Below are 15584 nucleotides of genomic sequence, written 5' to 3'. Positions count from 1 at the left end.
TATGCACTGTCCATGCCTTCCTGGAGGGCCAGGAGGAGGGGAGATAATTTTTACTGGGCAAGTAGAAATGCTCTGGAGCGCTAAGTTGAATTTCACCCTCAGTAATGGTGTCCTCTGAGTCTGAGGATTGATTTGTCAGACACAGCTTGGGCAGAAGACTGTAGATTCAACACAGGTGCTTTATCCTTCCACATGTGATGAGTTTTAATTGAAATAACAGGTGAATAAATTAAAAGGGAAATCTAAATTGAATTCTGCAATATCACATGACACCTGGGATCCAACTTCAAATTGCTTTACATATTATGGTGTGCTTAATGAAGAGAGGATGGTGTCATTGTGATAGGAAAGAACCGGGCTCTTCACTCTTCCCTAATCTGGGGCCAGCCAGAAGCCAACTTAACTTTAATAGAAATGAGAGCTTCCTCTGGGCAGCTTCAAACTGGAACACCATGTAATGATTTTCTAATGGGAAACATGTAAAGTGTCCATATCAGATTAACAGAAGGAAAAAGCCAGCTCAGAAGTAATAGGGAGTTTCAGGGTTGGGATTGGGGACTGAATCTAATACTCCTCTTGACCCAAACCAGGGCATTACAGATTTTAAATACTGATCTTCGTGTATACAGTTTCTTGATGAGCATTTTATTTGGAGGGAAAGATGTAAAGTTGTCTTTTGTTTTTTAAATTTAAAACGAGCCATAGAAAATGTCCCCTTTCACTCTGGCACCCCGCTATGTCTTTCTTGAATCCTCATGTGTAAAAAGTGGCAATAAAACTGGAGTACTTCCTTTGCTTGTGGAATGTCATGCTCAGTATGTAATGAGACATTTAAAAATCTGGCTGACATCTTCATCAGCCGTAGGAGGGGCTAGTTTGCTTGACATTACATTCCAAATTTCTACAGCAGAGCCAGAACGAGAGAGAGACACCACATCTTATTGAGTTACAAATACACAGGCACTCTGTCCACTTTACCTCCTAATTAGATGTACTCTGGAAACAGAAAGTTCTGTTGTAGAAGATTCAAATAAAGAGGCTCTTCAGTGGGCAGACTTTCTGGTGAGAGTTAAAATCCAGCTGAATAATGTCAAGGATCCTGCATATTTCCAGGAGACAATGCAAAAGGTGGCCCCTTCCACCATTCAAAAATAAGAGGCTATTCCTTCTCCAAGGTTGCTTTTTCTCTTGCAAATAGGGCCCGTTTCCAACTCTTGAGGTAAAAAGATATGATTTCACTCTGTCATCCCACCGGCTCCACGGCCCTCCATTCTTACCTGTCCCTCCTTTGTCAAGCAAGCAAGGTGCAAAGATATGCCTTGTTTCCACAGAAGACGAGGCGAGAGTGGGTGGCTTCCATAATCGAAGCCCCTCTGGGAGGTTATGCTGTCCTCTGAGGCGCTTGTGGGGTTTCTTCACTGAGATCCTGGGGGTCTTTGGGGTCTTCCCCCCCCCCACCTCACCACTTCTTCCCATTTCAGAGTCAGGAACTGCCGTGTTGAGAAAGGCAGGCAAACCGAGTTGCCACAGCTCTCTCGCCACCCCTGGGAAGCCGGGGCTCTCCTTCTACCCTACATACAGTCTGGCAGCAGTAACTCTCATGAAGTGGCAGGAGTGTAAATAACGGATATTTCTGAGGCACCATGGTGGGTTTCTGACTTCTCCCCACGCTGCCTTTTCCCCACCCAAAGTGCCTCTTCTGTCTCTCCCCCCCCCCCTTCCTGCGCCTTCCTTGTTCTTCCCCCCCTTGGTATCCCCCTCCCGCCCCACGGAGCTGTATAACAGCAGATTTGGCCACGTCTTTTCTCAGATTTCTTCGGCCCCATTCTCTCTCTCTCCCCCCTGCGTTTATGGGAGGAAGCTGGGACCCAAAACAGACGATGGGACGGGAGAGTTAAGCGCCTGTTCCTGGAGGAAGAAACGTCTCTGAACTCCAGTCACGTTTGATGGAGCCAGAAGCATGCGCACAAGCTGAGCGTGGAGCTGTCCAAGTGCTGAAATTTATAGTCCGTGTGTAAGATCAGAGCTCCTTCCCTCATTCCGGCACAGGAGGGAGCGTAGCATTTTCCCTCCAGCTCCACACCAATCACCCCCTCTCGATATTTACAACTTGCCGATAAGGAAGAGGGAGGGAAGGAGAGAGGCAAACAGCTTCTTCCCCCATTTTTAACGACGATTCAGACAAATGCCGATGTGCAAGCCCAAGGGAAATAAGAGCAGATCTGGAAGACAGACCAGCGTGGCAGCAGCCCTATTCCCCTTGGCATGGTGCTAAGGTAGAGAAGGATTTGATTTTTCTGAGCGGGGTTCAGGATTTGGGTGAAAGCATCCTAGAGAACTGCCCATTCAGATGCTTCGTATCTTTTGTGCTGGCTGTTTCGGATGTGCCTGGGCTTAACCTAACCATGATTCCGAGGACTGGTACTTTTGATTTTTTGCCATCTCCAATGTATAGAAACGCAGGTCTTCTCTTTCTGATTTTAAAGAAATTTAAATTATTGTTGGATTTGGGGATTTAGAGAAGCCCTAGTACTTTCTGAGAGCCTTCCTCCCCTTTGATTGACTCTGGAACCGTTTCTGGGATATTTTTCCACACTCAACGCAGAAAACAGGAGGAATGAACCGACAGCTAGTGAACATTTTGACAGCCTTGTTTGCCTTTTTCTTAGAAACACACCACTTCAGGTAGGTGAAATCAGTTCCGAAAGCCTCTATTAAACCTGTAGGAATTTAGGACAACACAGGAGGAGTACTCCATAAACTTGACATATTTTAGCTGTGTTGATAAATATTTCATTTTAAATTTATGCAGACTACAGACAGGTTTCCATTTGAGAATAGCTGTTGCTTGGTAACATACTTTTAAAAAATCCAAACAAGTTTGGGCAAGTGAAGTTATATAGGTACCCTTTCTGTTAGAGAAAAAAATGTTTTATGGGCAATGAAACAGGAAACATTTCCCCATGTAATCTACCTTCTTCAATATTATTGGAATTTCTCAACTAGTCCCTTTTCTTCCTGTATAGGATAGTAAAATCTGTTTTTTGGGATGGGCTTATTTTTGTCTGAGGAAATATACTCAAGTGCATTTAGTTAATCTCTAATGCACTTTAATCTCCCTGTTGTGTTAATCACAAAGGGTGGCAGAGGAGAGTTTCCACATCCTTGAAATGCATGCTTACCTGAAAAATAGCAGTGCTGTTCTGTATTAGTGACTGTGAGTAAAAACTGGAAGACTGGAGCTATTCTGGATTAATTAACATGGGGTAAAAAAAAATATGAATTCATGTATGTGGTGCTAAAGAGGCAGACAATTGCTTGCGGAAGAAACCTCAAAAAGAAGTCATTATCCCAGCAGATTTTGATCACTTCAAGAAACATCTGTTTAACATTTAACATGCCTAGATCATATTGTTTTAACTAAACACCCTGTGTGTTCAGCAGAAGGAAAAGGTGGATAGTTAAATGGACAAATCAGATTTTTAGATGAGTTTCATTATGTGATTATTTCCAAAGGGATAATGTATTTGTCAATGTAACTGACAGCTGATGCACTTCAGTGAAACTGTTGGTGCTAATGAAAGGCTATTCCAAATAACAATGGTGTAATTGATCATTATCCAATTTTACAATTACACATTTTGTCTACTTATCAGCCTATCCCAATTTCTCTACATGCCAATTTAAAAAAGGGTTGTCATGTCCTGCTTAGCAATGCTGTTTGTTTATTTATTAAATTTACATTCCGCCCTTCCTTCCAAAGGAAACCAGGTATGTGATGTTACAAGAGTTGATGAGGTAACATGTTACTGCTTCATAGTGTAGGGTTAGGAATACTTATTGACTTCAGTGTCCAATAACCCAGAATGCATATTTGTGCAGTCACTATATAAATAAAGGGTGATATCCAAAATTAGTCATACTCAGAGTAAACCCACTGAAATCAATGGACTTAAGTTTATTGATTTCAGTGCATCCATCCTGAGTGTGACTAATGTTGGATACCACCCATTGTATTTCTTTTTCATTTCTCTGCTCTCTCTTCACATTTAATCAATTTTTAGCACTTACTTTAAGATAACACTAGAACACAGCCTATTGTAAAAGTCCCTTTGAGAGGATTACTTCTGATCCCTATTAGATGGTTTATTCAAACATACATCAATTAAAGTACACATTTTAGACACAAAGGAATATATTAAAATGTGTGGGAGAGTTATTATGATGGAATTCATTTCCTTGTGGATCAAATTTGTTCATTTCAAGTACTTCTTGTTCTTTATCTTAAGGGGGAATGCTTAGCATGTTACATGAAGAAAGCTATGAAGGCATGAGAGCACAATTAACACCAAATAGGATATAAATTGATATGAATGCTGTAGGAAGGGGCCATTCTCCTTGCTTGATGTGGGCTGATTGAAAATTAAAAACCTCACATCTCAACAATTCCCGGAGGAAATAAATAGAATTGGTGAAGAACCAAGTCATTTAATTAATGCCTATTAAGGTTGTAGAGTTTCTGTGCTTGTGTAATGTTCTGTACACTAACACAGCCAAGGTTTCTAACTCCTCTGTGATAAGTTTTGCCAGTTTTTCTAAACTACTATGAACCCAAAGTAAGGCAGATATGTATTTATGATTGTTGTTGTTTAGTCATTTAGTCGTGTCCGACTCTTCGTGACCCCATGGAGCAGAGCACGCCAGGCACCCCTGTCTTCCACTGCCTCCTGCAGTTTGGTCAATAGCCATATGCCATCAGCGATACTTATAAAATTCTTCAATGATGTCTAAGTAAAAGCCAATATTGAACAAAAAAATCTCAGTCCTCGACATTTTTTGCCTGATTCTTGAAGAGTTGTGACGCTGTTGGCTCTTCCATATTTGAGAATGATATGCAATACTTTATTAATATCATCAACATATTGTTGCATTCTTTTCAAATTGGCAATAGATTTCTCTCGTGAAATTATGTGAATTCAATCAAAGAATAATGGCTAATGCTAGTTAACTATTTGTTTAGGACAACTTTCTGTAAAGAACATGATTCCAGATCTGGGAAAACCCCTTCACAGGCACTGTCTCCTTCGGATTTCTTGGACAAACTGATGGGACGGACATCAGGTTATGATGCACGAATAAGGCCAAATTTCAAAGGTAAGTTCTTTCTAAGTCCATTAAAAATTAATTGGGAGTCTGTAAAATACCAATTGTGATATTTACATGTGCACTAGTTTAGGCCTTTATGAAACTCTGTTCTCACAAGCATATTAATCACTCAGTAATTAAAATGTGCTTTGCGTATATGAGTGATCCATCACAGATGCAGCACCATAAACAGAACTTAATATTTTGGAAACACAAATGCTTTTTAGTTGAGTGTATTCACTTGCAGTAATCAAGGCCTAGTTCTCTCTCTCTCTCTCTCTCTCTCTCTCTCTCTCTCATGCACACACACACACACACACTTGACTTCGTCCCGCTGATCATTGTACACTAGATGACTGGGGTGTGAATTTGAGTGAAGACAATTTATTTGAGGTGATGTTGCGCAAAATGAAAGCCCCAACTGTGGTGTTAGATCTGTTATGTCCCATTCATTGCTAGACAGTGCGCTTCTCAAGTGATGAACATGCATGTCTGAATCAGCTTGAAGCGTTGAGGAATCACTTGATGCATATGCATGTGTAAAGTGGCCCAAGTAATTACTCTGATTTTAGGGATGTGGTTCTTTACTGGTTTCAACACAATTCTAAAAGTGGAGTTGAATTACCTCCATATGGAAACAGGGTAGAGAATTAGTTTTTTTTTATTATTATATTCAACTTATGTTCAACAGACGTACTCATTTTATCCATAAACAGGATATTATGTTGAACATAAGTTGAATATAATAAAAACACCCTACCCCATTGATTTATAAACAAACACAGCAATCTGTATATACATGTCCATGATATTAGGCCTATGCCATTTAACTTCCTTATTTCAGGTTGATCTGCTGAAGTCTATTTGGACTGTCAAATCCACTTTGAAATAAGTGAGCTGGTGATTAAAGAAACAGAAGGTTTAGTTATTAGTAAGTAAGACAGTGCACAAGATCTATCCATGAAATACTTGGGGAGAGGTTACCCTTACCTTGGTGCACAGAAATGTTATTTTGTCCGATTCTAATTTAGATCTGAGCTATTGTAGACATGATGTGTTTAAAATAAATCTGTTTCAGCCTCTGCTGTTCAGTGGACAATACAAAGGATGAGATTTCCAGAGTGGTATATAGACAAAATAATTGGGTTGTGTGGGGAAAACAGGTGTTTCTGCTACTTTTGTCATTTGCCTTCCAGATGTTATTGGACTGCTGCTCCCATCAGGCTCAGCCAACATGGCCAGTGGTTGGGGATGATGGGAACTGAAGTCCAACAACAGCTGGAGGGCATCACATTGTCTGCTGCACAGTAGTCAAGAGGTGGCACATTTGAGCACGTAACCTATACAAGACTGCATTTGCAAATATATCAGACTGCCACATTTTACAAGAAGCTGTGAGCTGAAGGTGCTGCTATCATTTGAAAAGAGGACACAAAATGTGCTTCTTTGCTTCTCACTTCTACTTCTACCTCCTAGAGCACCCTGAATCCATTTTTTTCCTGGAATCTTTAGTGTCTTCTGCCTCCTTTGCTTTCTAGCTGTTAAACCTTTGCAGGAATATATTGAAACAGTGAAGTAAAAATTGCAGAAGATGGGTATAAGCACGTGTGTCTGTGGTAGGATTGCCATATTTCAAAAAGTAAAATTCCTGACACTCACAAAGTTGTGATTTTAAGATGCTTTTTCCATCGTGTTCCCATACATCTGGATGGTTTCCCCTGACATTTTGCCAATTCGGCAAAATTCCTCCCTGACACTGTTTTTACACCCGGAAACCAGGACATTGCAGGAACTTTCCTGATTTATGGCAAGCCTAGTCTGTGGAAGATGCAATAATGCTAAAGGAAAGGCCAAATTCTTCACATACACGATGGGAATAGGGCCAAAGGTGGATGCAGAGAAGACCCTTCCTGTTGCTTATAACACAGGATCCCTTTTGGCTTATAAGATCCAGGCTTAGGAAGCTGGCAGTAAGCTATTTTTTAATTAATGAAACTTATGAACTGCTTGATTGTAAAACAAAACAAAAACACACACCACGAAGTAATTTACACCAATATAAAATAATGCACAAAGTGTTGCTGATAAAAAGCAGTTAAAAGCAGGTGTTCAAATATTCAAAGTGTAATTAAAAAAAATCAGTAGCAAATAAAATAAAACACATATAACATCTACATGTCTAGCTGGGCTTGCCTCAGCAAAAAATGTTTTAAGCTAGCACCAAAAAAGGTGCAGCAAAAGTGCTTACCTGATATCTATTGGCAGGGAGTTCTAAAGTACAGGTGCTGCCACACTGAAAGGTTGATTTCTTACAAGTGCAAAGCAAGTATCTTGTGGGACCTGTAACAGTGCCACATACGCAGACTGAAATGGTTGCACAGGCATATATTAGGTAAAGCAATCTGGCAAATAAACTGGCCCCAAGCTGTTAAGGGCTTTGTGTACTAATAGCCTGGTACTTGGCCTTCGCCTTCTCCACTAATTACTTACAGCTTCCAGGTCAAGCACAAGGGAAGCCCCTAATGATTGTCTTACAGTAATCCAACTTGCACACTTGCTCTTGAGAAGTTCCCAAATCCATATTAGAAGAATTTCACAAATAGTATGCAAGCTTTTGAGTTCTCCAGATTCTGTCTTTAGGCAAGATGGTAAGCAGGGCAGAGGGCAGATTAAAAAAACACTCCCAAAAAAAAAACCTTTTGCTGATGCTGAAGCAATGGCAGCTGCACCTGGTCTTCAGATGGAATAGGGGAGGAGATAGCAGGCATTCAGATGAAGGTGCAGATTTCAGGATGCACTGAGGTCCTGCAGGGATCAAGAAGCATAACAACTGCTGACTCTCCCATCCCTGAAACCCCAAAAAGGAAAGAAGGAAAGGCTGTTACTTCCAGCCTTAGGCAAAGCACCCAGGCTCCTTGATGAGTGGAAAAACAGAACCAAGAGACACTAGATAATCTTTATGTTACTAAAGGTAGATATCAATTTTAGACCATGTACCAGTTGATGGGCTAGGCACACTGTGCTGTGATATGCAGATTGGCCTAGTGAAGGTTCCTAATATGGCTACCTTTCTGTATTACTTTTTTGGGTATGACTTGTTCATGAGAACTTTCAAGCAAAGGCCTGAATTTATATACCCTCCTTCAAAACTTTCCATATTTACACCCCATTGATGCAATGCATATTTATTAAGTATTGATGAAGATGAAGAACTCATGGTAAAAAGTTGGGTTTTGGACACATTTTCATTCTTAACAGAAGTGAGGCCATTTTGTACACAGTTAAATTTTGCTCTAGACCAGGGGTTGTCAACCTGGTCCCTACCGCCCACTACTGGGCGTTTCAGGATTCTAGGTGGGCGGTAGGGGGTTCTATGGCACAAGCTGAATCCTCCTTCCATCAAGCACTGCTGGGCGGTAAGGAAATTTTACCATCAAGAAAGATGCATTAGTGGGCGGTAGGTATAAAAAGGTTGACTACCCCCGCTCTAGACAATGGCACTTTCACAGTATGAAAATGAGGGAAGGATTCTTTGCTTCATGAAATACAGCCCTTCTTTGGAATATAAAATAGATGTCAAGTGGGCTTGATTCAATGAACCCAGTGAGTTAGCAAAAGCTAGCAAAAGGATTCCTGCACATGCAACAGGACTCCCCCCCCCCCTTCTCCTCCTATGCACCTCTATGCTTCCCTCAAATCTACTCTGGAGGGTTGGGAGAACCCTCCCAATAGTGGGGGGGGGGGGGAGAAGAGATTGTTCTGTCTGCCACATGCTTGCACTGATGAAACAATCATATTAGCGTGATGTTGCATTCCATTCAGTATCTTATAATGAGATGCAGCACACATACACCATTTGAATGACAATGCCCATCAACTTTGGGGGTGGGGTGGCCCCCTCAAATATTTTAGGGGGGGGCTGAAGGGACCTCAACCTCATATGTATGAGGTGCATTTATATAATACTTCACAGATCGCTTCCAAAACTTGCATGCTCCTCCATGCTCTTTACTGGATAAAATAAATATATTGGCTTTCTTTCTGTTTCCATTCCCTGACACCAGTATGGCAAAGAGGTGCCCATGCTTGGAAGGCAAGTGATTGTAAAAGTGTCACTGAGAGCAGCCTCACCCAGTTTATGAGTTTCTGACCACAACTTCAAGACATCTAGAGAGCACCAAGCTGGTTTCAGTGCTTGTAGTCCAAAACTTTTGGAAGACATTGGGTTGGGTTGATTTAGAGAGTCTGGTATCGTGGCGACACTGCAGAGCACATCTGAGCCTTTTACACTGTGGAGCGTTTTTGAGCTTTCCTGTGCCAGCAACTTCCAATGCGATCTGCACAGTCTAACAGGTGTACATTAGCATTTAAAATGTTTAATTACTGGCTAATGAGGGAATGCTACAGTACAAAAAAAAATGGCATATTTGAATCAGAAATATTCTCGAGCATTTTAAGCACGAGAAACAAGCTTTCAAAAAGAAGAAAATAATTCAGATACAATTAATATGTGCCAGCAGGTAGAATAATTATACGAAAAAAAGGAAACTCACCTTTCAACACTCTCCTTGTATCTGATTCATACTACCAACCATTTAGTAGTGCTACTTTCTATGCCAAATCTAACATGGTCTTGTAAGTGGCTTGGAGACCTTTTCCTTGTGTAATAAGCAAATAATAAGTTCAAGTCGTCATCTTCAGTGGCAGTGGGAAGCTGTTTTAAACAGCCCTCTAAAATATAACTATACACACCCCTCAGATATGTTATGTATAAATGATCCTATGGGAAACTTTTGGTCCAGATGTTTCTGAACTACAATTCTCATGGCCAATGGCCAGGGGTGACAGGAGTTGTAGTTCAGCAATATCTGAAGGGCCAAACTTCCCTTCACCCCTACTATAAGCAAAGGATTCCCAGAACCCACACCAGTTTAGGAGCCTCACAAACATCTGTTGAATCTTGCCCCTTTAACATGTGACTCACATAGCTGGAATTCCAACTGATTTCATCTGGTGATTGCTCCCATCATATCTCACTTCTGCTTGACTTACTATTATCTCATTTAGCAGGTTTTAGTAACTTCTATCCAAACTGCAGCCTGGACAATAAAGCCAATCTCTCATATTTCTCTTTTAGAGTATGGCTGCATGCAGTTATTCTCCCCTCTACTTTATTTGGGAAACTTTGCATATGGGGAAAAGAGTGATTGTATTTTGAAGGATTATATCTACAGCCTTAAGGACCACAAGCTCCTCATTTATAAAATGAAAGAGGAAATTTTTCTTCAACAGTTCTAACAAATTCATTGATCACCTACTAAGCTCCAATCCCTTTGGTGACCATGCAAGATGTTTGCATGTCTTTTCTCTCTGTCCTCAACAAAGAAGCACCTACCCACATTTTTTGGCACATGATGCTTCTTCCCAGTGCTCCACACTGGCATGTCATTTTGCCACGAATAAGGCTGTCTTACTGTGATTACAATTTTTACACACTATTCACTTTATTTCAGCAAGTTATACAACACTTAAGTTTCCAAGCTGTGTACAATAGGATTACAAAAAGCATACAGTAGGTACAATTAATTAAAATTAATAATAATACTGTAATAAAAAAAAAATTACTGGCAAACCAACCTGTGTTCCAAATTGGTAGAAGGATATGATAAAAAAATATGAAGTGCATAAATGTCATAACACAGATGGACTAGGCACCATACAAAACACATTTGTTCTTTTCTAGGATGGCTTAGACATCCAGATGTGCTTGAGGTCTCTTTTTCAATTGGGAATGATTTCTCAGCTTCAGTTACCCAGGGGTAAAAACAGCAAAGTCCTTTGGGACTTCCATAATGAGGCATCAGAAAATACTCTTCTTTACTGCTCAGTTTTTTAAAACATCTAATGAGGGGCCTCTGCTCTGCAATTGCTCTGGAGTGAATCTCAGGTTTGTACTTTGCATACTTCACTAGGGCTGTATAATAAATAAAGATGCATAAAGTCAATCATGTTGTTCAAATCATAAACATGACAAATCCTGAGCAGACACTGTCACATTTACCTTAGTTTGCATCATTCCACGCCCCCAGCAGAAACATTGTTAATAGTGCTCCTATTCTGCAAAGCTGGATTCATAGAGATGAGTTTCTAGTAAGACTGAGAGATAAAGTGGGAACGGCAACAAAATGTTGCAGTGTTTTTCCATCTCCTTTATAGGAGTGTTTCTGTCCATTGTTTTGAGCTTCCTTTGCCCGCCTTACAACAAGTAAAGAGCTCAGGCAGGGCATTTTGCCACCACCTTCATACTCACCACACCTTCACACTGCAGAACACCTTAGTGTCTAGATTATGGAAAGGAATGGTCTCATTCTGCTTTTAGACAGAACTCACTCTGAGCATGGTGTCTAGTACTGGGCAGCATAGTTTAAGATGAATGTGGACAAACTGGATCATGGTCTGCAGAAGAGTGAGAAAGATTGTGAGAGGCCTGGAGGCCAAGTCCTAGGAGGAATGGTTGAAGAAGCTGGGCATGGAGTTAGCCTGGAGAAGAGATTATTAAGTGATGATATGATATCCTCCTTCAAATATTTAAAAGGTTGTCATGTAGTTGGTTGGAGCAAATCTAGTTTCTGTTGCTCCAGAGAGGAGAATCCAAACTAATGGGTTCATATTATAGAGGGGGGCAACTTAAAGAGGAATAATTTTGTGAGCTGTTCAACAGTGGAAGAAGGTAGACTCTTTTTCGCTAGAGATGTTTTATGAGAGCTGGCCACATATCTGGGATATTGGCCCAGATCTGGGATGCTGGATTTTCTAGGAGAGGCTAGACTCAATGATACTGGAGATCCCCTCTATCTCTGTGCTTCTATGGGTACTGAAATGAATTACAGTGGCACAATTACTGGGAGAGGCAGCCTTTATGACAGTTGTGTGCCCTTACATCAGTAACTAGATTGACCAGTGAGCAGAAAACAGAGGCAATGGACCATTATCTTATCCTATCCATAGCCTAGTGAGGCCAAACCTGTTTCCCTGATAAACATATGGCCAGGCAGCCTGTGTCAGGGCTTATGGTACATTATGTGTGTTTCCAGAACTCTCCCCTTCTTACTGAAGCTACCTGTGCAGAGGTTAGACAGGGGTTAAATCACTTCTATCTCATTGAGTAAGCATGCAGGCCACTTTTAGTCCATGTTGCCTGCCACCGTTTTATACGTGAATCTCCCATGTCTAGGGAAAAGTATATAGGTGAATGGAAGAATGTTTTCCTTGCAGAGGATCCCAGGTTTAGTTGCAGAGGGTCCCAGGTTGAGGGTCTCAAATCTCCCATTTGAAAGAAACTGTTAGCAGGTTTCTTCTGGCTAGCCACTGCTTGTCAAAGTAAACACTACTGAACGGGATGGCCACATGGTCAACATAAAGCAAATCCCTGTGTTTTATGCTCAGGCTTTGCTTATTTCAAGACCCCTGAAATGCTGTCTTCCTTTCAACCAGCAAATATTGACTGAGTTGTCTGTATAGTGATTAAAGTGTGCCTTAGCTACTTGATGTCATGTGCATTGACTTCATGCCCACTGACAACCCTGAGACTTTGCCGTGTTAGTATCTGGCTCAGATCTTGTGGTTTCATAGTAGTATATTATCAGCTATAGCAAGGGACAATAGAACTTGCAAAATCCCTCCTGATAGTAACAGAGGGAACTGCTTTCTACCAAGTCATACCACTGGCCCATCTAGCTCTGGGGTTGCCAGTGTGCCTTCCAAATATTGTTGGTCTCCAACTCCCATCATTCCTACTGGCCATGCTACCTAGGACTGATGGGAGTTGCAGACCTAGAACTTCCAAGGACACTACACTGTCTATTCTGACAAGAACCAGCTCTTCAGCTCTTCTTTCTCAGCTCTGTCTGAAGATGCTGAGGATTGACGCTGGCACCTTCTGCGTACAAAGCCGATGATCTGCCCTCCCCCCTCTCCTCCTTGCTTTGTCTCTCTGCTGAGAAAGATGAGTTGCTGGAGGCACCAGAGAGCATATCTGACACCTCACCCACCCATTGCAGTCTCTCTTACCCTTGGTGTCAGAATCACGTAACCCTGTTACATATCACTCATGGCCCTCGTAGCAGAATTAGGAGAGTCTGCCTTCCTTTGGAAAAAGCCTTTTTTCTCTTATCCATTCCATTGTACAGAGTGAAATACTGCATTTTGAGCTCTGTTATGAATGCCTCTAGTGCAGCCTCAGTTTTACTTGGCACATTAAACAACGCTGGTGGGGGGGGGGGGGGGGGGGGGGGGGGGGGGGGGGGGGGGGGGGGGGGGTGGGGGGGGGGGGGGGGGGGGGGGGGGGGGGGGGGGGGGGGGGGGGGCGGGGGGGGGGGGGGGGGGGGGGGGGGGGGGGGGGGGGGGAGAGTGACAGAAAACACTACATTATATTTGCATGAAGCATTTTTCATCTCTCCAAAAACTGATGGTTGCAAATCCATTGTAGGTAGCTAATGCCCATCTGGTAAGCAGCCATTATTAAACCATTTCACAAGGCAGAGGCGGGTTTAGGGCAGCGCACCCGGTTCCCCTGCACTGGGCGCCAAGTGGAGGTGGTGCCTTCTCGAAGCCTGGTAAGCGCTTACCCTAGGTTCTGGAAGGAGGCGTGAGGGCTGTGACAGGGTCCTAAAGTCCTCTTTTCTCACTGTCAGAGCCCTAGAGCCTCCTTCCCAAATCCTAAAGGTAAAGGCAAAGGGACCCTTGACCATTAGTTCCAGTCGTGGCCGACTCTGGGGCTGCGGTGCTCATCTCACTTTACTGGCCGAGGGAGCCGGCGTACAGCTTCCAGGTCATGTGGCCAGCATGACTAAGCCACTTCTGGCGAACCAGAGCAGCGCATGGAAACGCTGTTTACCTTCCCACCAGAGCGGTACCTATTTATCTACTTGCACTTGACGTGCTTTCGAACTGCTAGGTGGGCAGGAGCAGGGACCGAGCAACGGGAACTCACCCCGTTGCGGGGATTCGAACCCCCGACCTTCTGATCAGCAAGCCCTAGGCTCTGTGAGTTAACCCACAGTGCCACCTGCGTCCCTTCCCAAAGCCTAGTGCCTCCCTTACATGGCTTTTGAAAGGCAGTACAAGGGCTGGGTGGGGGCCATCAAATTTTGGCCTCACACAGGGTGCCAGATTACCAAGGTCCTCCCCTGCACAAGGGACCAGGATAGGATTATGCAGTGTTCAGGCCCACACTTTAAAGCTCAGTTTCCAAGCACTCTTTCGTTGCCCCAGAGCTTTCCCTGCAAGAACCCGCTCTCTGAGGCACAAGAAACATCTACGTAATTGGGTTTTCTTCAGATTGCTCTTTGCTCCCGTTCAACCTTAAAAAGCAGGTTTTTGTGGGGGAAGCTGCAGGGCAAAAAAAGGAGAGAGAGAGAGATATTGGACCCGGAGCTTTAAAGTGTGCACTATGCTTGGAAAGTGTGGAGGAAAGATAAATGTGGATAAGCCCCTGTTACATCAAGAGGAAGACCAGGCTTTCCTCTGGCTTTCCATGGGTGGGAGAGTTTGGATGTGGATTCAAAAAGGCAACCTTCTTCCTGCAACCTAAAGTGGCTCCGTCCCAGGAGAATTCCACCGCAGGCTCATTTTGAATGTATACATCAGCCCACATGTGCATGGATACATTTCTATGCAAGCAGAACTATTCTCTTTCCTCTGTTTAGCCACTGTCACCCACCCCACCCTTGAGGACTTTTGGACAAATGAGGCCGTACTATATATAGTGCCTTCAGTGCCAGACAGTGCTGTGACAGGGCTATTATTTCATGTTCTAGAGTGACAATGTGCCCCAAGTCACTCCTTCTGATGCAAAAGGACATGTGAAACTTACTGCTGTCTCAGTGTTTGTGAGCTGCAGTTATGGCGGGGGTTGCGGGGGGTGTATCTAATTACAATTCATCTCTTGGCGTCATGTTATTTTCATGCTGAGTCAATGGGTTTAAAGCTGGATAATAAACACACTGGACTAGGTCATTTATTTATAATTTACCCTGGCAACAGTTACAGATAATGGCTTTTGTACTTTATCTTTCTGGCACTGGGAATCAGTTTTCCGTGGATCCCCCCCGCCCCCCACGTTCAAACCCATTGCATGGCAATTTGCCAATACCATGGGGAGAAAAATTAATTACCGAAAATACTCAGTTAGAGAAAGGAAACATTCAACAGCAAGTAAACAACAGAATGAAGGGTGGGGGGGAACAGTTGTTGCATGGAAACAGCTTCTTAATGTGTGAAGAGGGGTGGTATGTAAAGTGCTTAGTAGAAACCCAAGAGATATCCATTTCATTTGTTGTCTAAAAATGCCAATGTTTGTATTGAAAATGGAACACTGAGCGCGTATAATGGAGATCCGGAGAGTTGGAGGTCTGATGAGACACAGTAGAGGAGCACCT

General features: G+C 42.7%; 1 protein-coding gene across 13 annotated transcripts in view; it reads left to right on the top strand.

The window, feature by feature from the left end:
• The first annotated feature begins 1746 nt into the window (after window positions 1-1746).
• GLRA2 (glycine receptor alpha 2) overlaps window positions 1747-15584 on the top strand; it is a 112876-nt gene continuing 99038 nt past the window's right edge. For 3 of the 13 annotated variants that reach the window (XM_083437460.1, XM_083437468.1, XM_083437472.1), the window contains exons 1-2: window positions 1750-2685; window positions 5021-5154. In XM_083437460.1, the coding sequence (XP_083293586.1) occupies window positions 2618-2685; window positions 5021-5154 (202 nt within the window). In that variant the 5' untranslated portion in view covers window positions 1750-2617. Of the gene's footprint in view, window positions 2686-5020; window positions 5155-15584 lie in introns of those variants that run through there. The other 10 variants (XM_083437467.1, XM_083437466.1, XM_083437464.1 and 7 more) reach the window with 8 other exon arrangements.

This window comes from Podarcis tiliguerta (genome assembly GCF_965153285.1).
Source record: "Podarcis tiliguerta genome assembly, chromosome: 4".
Classification (NCBI taxonomy): domain Eukaryota; kingdom Metazoa; phylum Chordata; class Lepidosauria; order Squamata; family Lacertidae; genus Podarcis; species Podarcis tiliguerta.
Note: the sequence above shows the minus strand (reverse complement) of the source record. Positions and strands in the feature narration are given on the sequence as shown.